The 12,115-nt window shown below is 39.1% G+C and overlaps 1 protein-coding gene across 6 annotated transcripts in view; it reads left to right on the top strand.

The window, feature by feature from the left end:
* Window positions 1-508: 508 nt before the first annotated feature.
* dgkh (diacylglycerol kinase, eta) overlaps window positions 509-12,115 on the top strand; it is a 54,093-nt gene continuing 42,486 nt past the window's right edge. For 2 of the 6 annotated variants that reach the window (XM_058391883.1, XM_058391876.1), the window contains exon 1: window positions 2,334-2,852. In XM_058391883.1, coding sequence (XP_058247866.1) covers window positions 2,586-2,852 — 267 coding nt within the window. In that variant the 5' untranslated portion in view covers window positions 2,334-2,585. Of the gene's footprint in view, window positions 733-2,330; window positions 2,853-12,115 lie in introns of those variants that run through there. The other 4 variants (XM_058391875.1, XM_058391879.1, XM_058391874.1 and 1 more) reach the window with 4 other exon arrangements.

The following is a 12,115-nucleotide window of genomic DNA, read 5'->3' as shown; positions in this document are numbered from 1 at the left end:
AACCATAGAATCGTCTAAAAATGCTAGATGTAATTTTCTTCAGCGGTTTGTAATCTAGCTTGCATGCTTGTATATGTCGTCTACATGAATAAACGATGGGGTGTATTGTTCAGCAGGCCACCCCTAATGAACCCAGATGTCCACGGAGGTGAAGTTCATCTTGTCCCAGACTAGTCCCTCGGCTTGAGCTGAATAGGAAACAGAGCTGTGTGTTCACTTGATCTTATATCTTTAATGTATTCAAACCTTTCACTCTGCCTCTTTCAATCAACTCAACAAAGAAACTGGGAAGGATTAGGAGAATTAGTAGAAGGATCAGGTCAAATGACATCATGAGCTCCGTCCATATAACCGCAGCTACCCTTCTCAAGTGTGGCAAAATAGGACAAGCACCAGTGGTGGGTTTTTGGACGTAGCCATGGTGATCACTCCACTTCCTTTTACGGCTTGACATTTATCACGTGGCGAGGAGGCTCAGCCCTTGGAGAGACCCTGAAAGAGGAGGAGGAGGAGGAGGGAAGTGATAAGTGGCGGAGTGGAGAAGCCGTCACAGGCTACTAGCGAGTTGAAGAATCCACCCACGGTGTCCGGGGTAGACGCTAAACATATTCACCGAAAAATTAGTCTGAAAGTGTGTAAAGCGCTGGTGTTTGCGGCTGCGGGACAGCGGGGGGATTTGGGAATATGGACGATGAGTACCAGTACACACGGAGCCCTGCCTGGGAAGAACTGGTGAGTACGAGCTCACTGATTTCCTCACCGGAGTTAGGATGAAAGACATTTCTCTAGGTTTCTACACACTGATTAAGGCTGGATTGTGTAAGACTGGGAGGAGCTTTTGGTTTGGTTTCTAGCGCGGTGATTAGAAATGGTCAGAAAAATCAAGTGCCTCTATGAAGCTCTGCGTTTTCCTGCTTTTGTTGCGGTCAGAGGAAAGGAGAGAGGATGGGGGTGGTGGTGGTGGTGGTGGGGCGGGGGGGCGGCGGTAAGGCTAACTGCACTTATGAAGCAAACCTGCTTAGATGGTTAGATTAGATAAGCTTTTCATAGATTTGGTACAGTGACACAGCTCCATCATCCCTTTAACTCGGGCGCTGTTACTCTGGAGCTGGATTAAAAACAAAACAAAAAAAGTCGAAGTGAAGTACATTCAGAGAGTTTCACTCGAGTTAATGTCACTGAACACACACGGCTAGGGTAATTAGGAAAGAAAGAAAATAACAGAACAGAATGAAGTAGAATAGAAGATGAAAAAGTACAGAATAGAACAGAGAATAGAATATTACAGAGCAGAATGGTGATTAGAAATGACTACTGAGTAGAACAGAATAGAATATTACAGAGCAGAATAGAGAAGAGAAAATAATATTGAACAGAGTATAGAATAGAAATGAATGTTGAATAGAACAGAATAATATACCTGATATATTCAATAATAAAGAATAGAGTAACAGATATGTAATAGAATTGTATAGAAGAGAATGTTTAATAGAGCTGAATAGATTTCTGTATAGAATATAAAAGACAGGAATCAAATCAAATGACACTGAAGTGAATAGAATATGGAATAGAACAGAATAGAATAGAACAACATAATCCTATATACAGTAATATAGAATTAAACTGAATAGAGTGGTAAAGGGTGCGGTATATTTGAAGAGACTCCACATGAATTTGAACAGAAAAATAGAACAGGATAGAATGTTATAGAATTACCCAGAAGAGAATATTGTCACGTGATTGGTAGACTAGAATCACAGTAATGTGAGTGGCTCACTGTTATAAGCACATTTGTTAACAAATAAAAAAGAATGATAGAAATATCAGCTGTTCAGGTCTTTCTTTGTGTCAAATAATAATATCATGCTCATGTCTGTTGTATTATCTTGTAAATCAGAGTACTGGGAAAAATGGACAGCCAATAGTTCAGGTGAAAGTAATCAAGAAAATATTCCGAATACTGGACAGTGTTTAAGGGTTTTACTGATGACCCTCATGGGGGAGCCATAAAAATGTTCTGTGGAGTGTTTATCAGATATGAGTGTTTTTTCCCCCCAGAAATGAGTGTTTATCAGAAATGATTCACAGTAAAAAAGCATTTCAAGTTGATATATGAACCCCTTAATATACATTAAAATAAAATCACCTAGAGCAAAAATGTGCTGAAATATATGCATGTCTAGCTCTATATAAAATCAGTATAACAATTCACGTGACTAAGCCTATATGGCACATTCTGATTGTAATTTTGTTTATATAAGCCTATAGCGAGATGTACAGTATAGTAGACACAGCCTAGTGCCCTAAGTAGGCTGTGTAGAGAGCCATCTGTTGCAGTGTGAGTTTGAGCCACCGCTAGGGTCTGCTACAGAGATTTCCTCCCGGCTCTCTTGCAATAATAATAACAACAATAATAATAATGTGTCTGTGGTGTATAGCCTCTCAGGCTGTGTGTAAGCACCAGCCGTGTCTTTAAAATAAAAGCCTCCTCGACAGGCAGCGCTGCTTACATCGTGACAGTATGCGCTATAGGACAGAGTGAGTAGGATTGAGCTCAGTGCATGGGGCAGTAAGAAGCGAGGAGAATGACGGCGAAGCGAGCCGCTGTGGAGCCCTTGTGCGGCTCTCCGTGGCTCGTGGAACGGAAGGGAGCGGCAGCGCGCGCTCACCGCGGTTCCGTTCTCTCGCACCAGGAGCCCCGCGGAGCAGCCGCCACTCAGCACAGCAGCGCGGGGTCCGGAGCCGCCGGAGGATCGGGAGCTGGAGACGAGTCGTCGGACAGCGAGGGCGAGCAGGAAGGGCCGCAGAAGCTCATCAGGAAAGTGTCTACGTCCGGCCAGATCCGGAGCAAGGTAAGCGACCAAAACGCTGCACCGGCAGCTGTCATTAGATCAGTGCATGACTCGGGATGTGACTTATGATGTATGATAGCTTATACATCCACAATCAGCACACGCGTTCAAGTAATGGCCTAAATGACACATTGGCTACTGTAGAAACGGTTTTTCTTTCTTTCGATCTTTTTAGCTGTGCACTGTTTCACTGTTAACATGATGATGATGATGATGATGATAAATGGCCAGGAACGTCGCGTGTAAATTGATCAAACCTGTTGACGGGCTACTTGTTGAAATACCACGGTTCACGGTTCAGTCATTCAGCATAACGTCATCATATCACTGCTTTTAAATACTCAAGAACTATTACTGCGGTGGGAAAAAAATATCTATATAATTTGTTTTTTGGTGTATTGAGCTTTGCTGATCTCTAGACATTCCTATTCAACATTTCCATCACTTGAATAAACTCATTTCAAACAGACTACTTGTTGCTCCTTGAGCATACTGCCCAGTACTCAATAATGGTGCCAGCTTAGGTGAAATGACTCTGCACAGAAACTTGGTGACATTAAAAAAAGTTCCTCTTTTTCTGCCTAGTATGAGATCCCCTCAATTATTGACTGCTGCTCTCTAGCCTCACTACATTATTTAAGAAGGCTATATTTAGAGGCTTGCTGCTCTGGATCATGAACCGATACAAGAAGGCTTTTGACATGTTAATTAAGAGCCCATTACACACACCAGATGGGTAAATAGAGACTCCTTAAAATGTTAACAGGAATGAGAGAGCTCTTTCAAAATGTCATTCCATCCCTCATCTACACATTTCTTTACTGAACACAGGACTGTATCGGTACCGTTTATAAGTGAGGTGTTCTCCTCGTGACATTACAACATGAATGCAAAACTTTTCTCTTTGCATATTGCATATGACATTGTGTTAACAGTTATATTATTAAAATAAATATTAAAACCAATCAGTAGAGAGTTTTATGAGATGTATGATGATAGACGATTATATATTTGCTGTAATAGGTCACTAATCTGACCTCAACCACAGAGGCTTTGGAAATTGTATTTCTATTTTGTTTTGTTTTAAAATAATGCTGGAATTCTTGAGGTTGGAGTTTCTCTGTTAATGTTAAGAGCGCAGTTTGCTTTCATCCACTTGAATAGCCGTAAACAGGACATCTGCATCCCCAGTGGGAAACATAAGCAGAGTATGGTCACGATATGGATTTTCTGTATGTGTACAGTATATAGTTCTATACAGTATGAGCTTATGTGTCTTTCCAAAATAGTTGTGTGTGTGTGCAGAATAGAGGCAAATGGCTTGTATGTGCACACAATATAATCACTCATTGCAATAAGGGAACTGACCTATTTTGTTCAATTTTGAATGACCAAAATAACCAAAAAAACACAATAGATATGATCGATATGTATCATAACAACAAAATGAAAAAAAAAAAAACAACTTCATGCTTTAATTTAATATCTGCAAAAAGGATGAAGGGAACATTTTAAAAACAAAAATGCACAATTGTAGTTCTAGTAATTTTATATATATATATATATATATATATATATATATATATATATATATATATATATATATATATATATATATATATAAGTCTTCTGTGTTGTCTGAAATGTGTAGTGATATAACTGATGCTAATGATTTGATATTATCAGTTTGCAAAGCTGTTATCTGTATATCCTTTTAAATAAGAGCAAAGTTGAGAAACATTAAAAAATGAGCAAGAATTAAGTTATTTTCTGATAGCTGCTGGACCTGTTTTAACTGGACCTCTGCCGAAGCAGACTGCGCACTGGGCTGTGATGTGTGCAGATTAGCAGTAATGGAGCACACAGCCTCTGAGTGTTCCACCTCATTGTTTGCACAACTTGGCTCATCATAGAGACTGTCTATGGCTTCCTGCCTGCTCCTCGTCCACTGACACACACACATATACACTCACACACACACACACACACACACAGCTGTCCAGATGCTGTGGATCTTTTACTGCAGGGGTGCAATGGCAGTTTTTCACCTTGATTTGCTGATGCCATGGCGACCAGCTGGTAGGCCTCCGTCTTCATCAGTATATCGTGTAGGAGCAGATAGCTTCGAGCAGGATGCTCAGTGGCTTTCAACAGCAGTTAAGCTGGACAGAATAAGCTTTTAAACATGCAAACAAAATGAAGAAAGACTTGTTTTAATCTCTTTGTCTTATGATGTGTAGATTTGGTTTCCGTAGCAACACACCTCTCCGTGTTTATTCAGTAGGTTTCCCACTCAACACTCACAGGCTATTTGTGATGCCAGTTTGCAGGTTTTCTACAAAAGCATGGTGAGAAATTGTGCAACACTGCAGCCTTTCAGACAATAAAGAACAGAAAATATTTGTATATTTTTTCTGATGAAATTGAAAAGAACCATTTTTAAAAACAGTGATTTTTAATTGTATATTATAATAATTTAATGATTTAATTCTCATACTTCTCTTTGATTCTTTAGGTAGATGCATTTATTATTTATAATTTGTCTAATGGCTAAAGTGTCTGCAAGAAACACACAGAATTTTTGTAATTTTCCGCTGACTCTGTATGATGCAACATTTATTTCAGCTGTTTACTTCAGGACTGTTTACTTCATGCCTGTGATACAAGTAAACCTGTCACATAGACAGACTTCTCTTTTTGCAGTAATTCCGTTGACTCCTAAGCTGAGGCATATACTCAGAAAAGCTGTGTGAGATCTAGTTTTGCTTCCTTTCCTTTAAATTGCAGAGCTTATCAGTTACAGACCATCCAAGATGCTTTGTTATACCATGAAATGCTTTTACCATTAAATAGAGGAAGATCGATTTCTTTAATGCTGTAAAATCAACTTATATAAAAAAAAGTGTGACTGTCTTTATTTCCTAATGAATATCAGCGCTTTGTACTTTCAGTGCTCTGAAAGTCTAAGGTTACTCTGTTGTCATGTGCAGTGATGCGATTAGCCATGGACTGGGGGAATTTGATAGTGCAATTAAAACCGGAAATGCACACAGCTGATATTTCATTTAGAGCTCAATGGTGCTGTGTTAGACAATTACCTACACAGCTTATCACAATATTGTTGATCAGACATGTCATTAATAATGCCTAGATAAAATTGCACAAATGAAATGAGATACTACAGTCAGAAGTGTTAGACAAACCTTATGTACTCCGTTTAAGTCTTATCTGATTTGCTTTACCAGTAAAAATGACAAAACAGTGAAAGACACCAAGAGACCACTGTACCGTCCTACGGTGTTCCTAATGTAAGAGCGAGTGCAGCTCAGACAACTCAGATCCAGGTCTATAGATAAGGCGGGGAAATCCATGATAAGACTGATAGAGAGGTCTGCAATCATGTCTGACATGTCCTCTTATTGAGTTAGGGATATCTGCTTCGTCTGTGTGTCCTGTGCCCTGTGCTCTAATGCATGAATAAGATGCACTGTTGTTTAGACAGTGGAGCTGGAAGAGTGGAATTGCCACCGGCATGAAGCAGAATACACACCGTCTGTGTGTGTAGTTTGCTATACAATCAGATCATCCATCTTTCATACATAGGGCTCTAATTTCATGCAGGTGCAGGAAAATAATTTTATTGGAATAACACCAACGCGGTTCTAATTAGGTTAGGCAAAAGCAAATTTTCCTCTTTTTTTTTGCTCTCACTTGACAAAATTTTAACACTTCCTGCACTGACAACAGGAGTTAGACTGTTCGAATCTGCCAGTAGAGTAATTAAGTAATCTTAAAACACCCACTCAGAGCTGTCCAGACCTCCACTTAGTGCAAGCAGAAAACCTGTAACATCCTGATATCAAAGTTCTTGCCTATTTCCAACAATGCAGCTTATTTATTGTGCTATACTTTAATGCTAATAAGCTACTAACCAACCTTCTGAACTACTAACTAAATACATCAGAGCGAATTATTTTATCTTAACTTGGTGTGGACACTATGACAAAAAATATTATATTATGATATTTGACATTTCTGCAATGCATGACATGTACCATGAGATAAATACATTTATTTAATAGTTGCAAAAAGACATCCTTGAACATCCTTGAAAAGCGTACTTGTCACGTATTTAAGCAGTACCGCATGAGCTCGAGTGTGGTTATACTGAACATCTGCACGGCTTTGATTTGCCGAGTAGCTGCACGATTGCTCTTGCGTTACTGATGACATCAGCAGAATGAATCTAATACCAGGGTCAAAAAATTGATTATCCCTATAAACATACAGAATAGAGTGTGAACACATGAGAAAACATGTCAATGATGTGAAATCTATAAATGATATTTATATGTTTGCCATTAGGAAAATGTCACTGCAAATGCCTCTGTCTTTATTGCCGTGTACTTATTCATTTAAGGGAAAATATGCTCAGGTATACTTGGTCAGTAAAGCTGAAAAAACCCACAAAGGTGTATAAAGCATAAGATTCTATTATAAATCACTAGTCGCTGATGGGGTTGTGTGATTCCTTTGTTGCAACCCTGAAGTCGAATATAATCCAATAACATCACATCCTAAATTCTTTACCCCCCTTACACCAAAGCAATATTGATTAAAGAATGCCACTCCATACATTTTAATGCATTTACATTTAATGTTGTGGAATGTTTGCCAAATAAATCTGTTCCTGTTATCACTTACATTATAATAGCTATAAAAAAAAGGCATCCCCTCACCAGCTTCTCTTCTTTCTCTTGCTTGAGGTCAATAAGCCAAAAAGTGCAGTTTGTCATGTTACAAAGAAACCACAAAGCCCTCCTGAATACTTTTGTTTGATTTATCATTTGTGGTGACTGCCTCCAAAAGAGCATCTCCTTACAGAAAGCTCCACTATATCAATTTTTTTTAAAAATATCTTTATGTGGATCTTCCACTGGTCCAGTCCCGGTGCCATAGAAATGGTAATGAACTCAAAACAAGCTTGTTAATAAAAACCTGTGATTTGTTATATCCATGCTGTTAAAAAATAACAAATGAAACCATTCTGACCAATCAGATTAAAGAATTAAACAACATATAGCACAGTAATCAGATGTTATATTTGTGATCTACCTCACAAACCATAAGGTTCATGGGAAATGGTGGCTCCATAGTCTTCTGGCTAAAAGTCTTTCCCATATATCACAGGCTATGTTCGTTGATTTACAGTGGGGATTTTACAGATCAGCTCTGTTGATAATACAGGGAGTAAAGACAGAAAGCCCTCTATAAACCCATTTTACATCCAGAGTTACTGGGTTCCTGTTGGAGACAGAAAATTAGACCAAGCTTCTCTTTTCAAATATGATTCCCTGCTCTTTCATAAGGACTTTGTAAACGAAGCATTACAGAGGAAATTGCTCTTGGAGGAGGTTGAAACAGCCAATATATTCCCCTCATTATGTAATTTCTATTTCCCTCCTAATTGGCTCCAGTTGATGTACAGTATTTCCAATCTCACATGATTTCTATTGGCAATGATTGATCAGTTGGTGTGTGACTGTGTCAAACCCTAATATCCTCCTGACCCTAAATGCCACTGCATTTAGTTATAAGATGACAGTTGGTAATTGCATGTGCCACGTTTTGGCCAAAAGACTATATTCATAGGCTGTCTGGAAGATATATGTTTGCATTATTTGTGTATATTGGGGGAGGGGAGGAAGCCGGAGCTAGCTTCTTTTCTTTGTTAAGCAGCTTTAATGGCTGTTCTCCTCTCCTCCCTCCCCTGCTGACTGTATAGCAGTGTTTCAGTGGCTGTCATTCCTTCCGCCTCCCCACGCCTGAGCGTCCTGACCAGTGTAATTGTTACCTTGTGTGCTGCCTCCTCTGTACACAATGGCTCTGTGTCGCAGGAGATGGGAAAATTATGTGCAACATTTGACAAGGTGTAATTGCTGGACCAGTTTAAACCCTGCTGCAAAGTTTTAGTGAAAGTGGTATTTTTAACTTCCAGGGTGGCAGCGGCATGTTTGTGTTAATGTGGGGCTCTGATCATGCTCTGCTAACACAAAGCCTGAAAAGTCATCACCGGGGAGGCAACGTGTCCCTGCTGCTCTTTGTGATTTCATCAAAGATCATTTATTTTTCAGTTGCTACTTTGTGCCATCCATGAAACTGGAGAGTCTCATGTTGTAATGGTTTAATAGGGAGAATGTCTGAATATATGCTTCGGCAGCATCACCATCAACGCAAAGGTGAGACTCAATTTTTAAAGCAGAGCAGAACCATCTGCCACAGTGATAGCGTTGTTTCAGATCCAGTCTTCCAAGCAGGGACATTTTCTGACTTGTTCTAGATCATGTTTGCAAACTCTGGCTTACTTTAGAGCAAATGGGACACTGATCCTCAATTAGACCGAAGGCTGTTTGCAACGGCAGTAAACAATGGTATGAAAGCTTGGTGTGAGGTTTGATATACAGGCCATTAAGTTGGGATGTAGCTAACACGATAAAATGTATTCTTTTGATTGCAGTTTATGCCACAAACCCCACAGGTCCAATATTCTAGACAGAAAGATCACCAGAGTGCACAAAGGGATCTTATTTACAGCACTCCAGCCGCTAACTAAGACTCTAAAAAGGCTTGGTCATATTTTATTTATGCAGTGCTGGTACTTACGTCCGTCTAAAGCATGGACAGATTGCCACTGCCACATTGTATTTGTTTTTTTTTCAATTCGTTTAATTGCTGTATGATGTTGCTGGACATATTTAGTATTTTCTTGTTAAATTTGAGATTAGGTATGCAGTGAATCAAGGAAGGACAAGCCCAAACTTTCCTAATTACCTAACTCAAGTACATTCTTCTTTTTTTTTATAAGGCTTGTCTGAGCTGCCTTCACACGTATAGGTCAGGATTGGTTATTAGAGTCCATTCACGGTCAGATAGAATGTACTGCATTATTACAAACAATATTTTAAAACTGATAATTAATGCCTAATATTTAAAATATTTTTCTTAGTCAAACAAAGAATTTTTAAAAATTATTTATAAACAGTGTCTGTTATATTCTATGTTTAATATAGTATTAAGAATAGCAGTGTTCATTTTTATATTAATCTTTGTTACAGTAAAATGCTGTAGTAAAATTATTGTAATTGTGAATTTCATTACATTCAATTATTCAAAATTATTTAAAAAAATATTTTTTTGCTAGAACAATGAGAAGTTTAGCATCAATATATAGTATGATTCTTAGAATTTTATGACTCTACATGAGGCACACATGCATTATTACAGTACTTACAGTTCTACAGAAAGTGACATGAATGTCCATAAAGTTAAAGATAAAGTTATTTAATAATAATAATTTTCTGGAAGAATCTGGAAGATAGTTGTGTAAGCGAGTGTGTGGATATGTATTGGATGCTGTATACGCTGTATTATGGATGAGGAAAGTGAAAGCAACACAGATATTATGGACACTTACAATGAATTAATCATAGATTTTGCCATGAATTACACAGTACCAGAAGGACGGAGTGCTCCATCTTTTCCTGAGCTTATTCCAAAGACAGACTCCGAGGTGAATTCTTTCACAGATTTGGTTACAGAAGAAGGAACAGGAAGCCACCTAGCTGCACATATGCGTATGTGACATATGCAGGAATCAGCATTTCTGTGAATCGTTAAATATTAAATACTGCCCTCTGACTGGGAAAATGTTGCCAGTCAAGATGCGTCATGGTTACAGCCCCTACCCAAAAAGACTGAGTGGTGTAATGATATCAAATGGTGCTTCAACAGAGTGGGGAGTGCACACTTATGTACTTATGCACACAACTAGGTTATTATATCCTTTTTTCCAGTTAATTTTTATCCGTTGTAATTTCACATTGCAAGTGGAAACAGTTCTGACACAATCTTTTTTTACATCACAAAATCCTTCCATTTTACAGAGGTGTGCAGACTTTTCATATCCATTGTTTCTGCACATTTTCCTCTTCCTAGTGAACGCTTTGCAAATTCTTCCCTTAATTCTGTTTGTAGGTTGTCAGGCAATAAGTGCTCGTAGTCGAAAATCATCAAGGAGTTGTGTTTACTGCAGCAGAGTGCCCATCTTGGCACTAGGCACATCCTGTATGTGTGTGTGCGTGTGTGTTTGTTTGTGTGTGTGTGTGGGTGTTTGTGGTGCAGGCACAGCAGGCGTGTGCCAGGGAGTTAGATAGAGAAGCTGGATATCCTCAGGGACAGGATGGAGGCCTGTTTTCTTCATTCACTTTCTGTACGATCTCCTGCTTTGTGCTCCCCCCGAACACAGCTGCTGCCCTCATTGGCGCCTCAGTCTATTGTGTACATGCAGCCACACTTACACACACACACACTACTTTTTGTGTGTCAAGTGTCACACTGGGAGATATGGGGTTACATTTATGGTGTGGTGTTCATGAGTGTGTGTGTGTGTTGCGCACTGAGGTGTGGGTGTACTCTATGGCACAGTGAGGTTACTCAGTTCTGTCTGGCACAGAGCAGCTCTCCCTGTCAGTGTTTCGTGAAGAAAAGCTCTATTAATAGATTGCTGCTTGTCCTACTTGGCAACAGGAAAGGAACTAAAGACAAGGAAAGGGTCTATAGAGACCGAAAAAGGGGCACTGAAATGGAACATTAAAGTAGAGCAGTAAAGTTTTTCCTTAAACTTGTTGAAAAAAGTATTGTCTTTGTGCTTTCAGTGCACTTTTTTTTGCATGCACAGAAATAAAAACAACAACAACAACAACAACAACAATAATAATAATAATAATAATAATAATAGATTATTTTCCCTCCTTTGCCATAAGCACTGAATTTCAAACCCAGTGTCTTATACAGTCTCTTCAGTTCCCTGTGCTATTAGTTACTAAGCTGGGAAAAGAAAAAAAATGAGAGAGAGAAAATGAAACAAAGCAGCATACAGTCATGCAGCTCTCATGAATCCTCTCAGTCAGGCGAGTTCTTGGTGCTGAAATAGGATTAGGCAAATTGCCCGCTGATGGCATTGCACCTCTTGTCCATCTGCTACACATCACCTGACCTTTTTACACAAAGAAATGTTAGGCGGCTGGACAATGTGAGGGAATAACGGTCAGTTTCTGAGGGAAGCCGTCTTAGTACATAGCTATGTGAACAAAATGCTCCAGGTAGATGTAACACCGAGGAAGCCACAGTGAATGACGTGAGGTTTGTGTTTACCAATCCATCTGCATCACTACTTTAATGTTTACTTCATGGAGCACATGAAA

Source organism: Hemibagrus wyckioides, linkage group LG06 (assembly GCF_019097595.1).
Source record: "Hemibagrus wyckioides isolate EC202008001 linkage group LG06, SWU_Hwy_1.0, whole genome shotgun sequence".
In the NCBI taxonomy this organism is placed as follows: domain Eukaryota; kingdom Metazoa; phylum Chordata; class Actinopteri; order Siluriformes; family Bagridae; genus Hemibagrus; species Hemibagrus wyckioides.
Note: the sequence above shows the minus strand (reverse complement) of the source record. Positions and strands in the feature narration are given on the sequence as shown.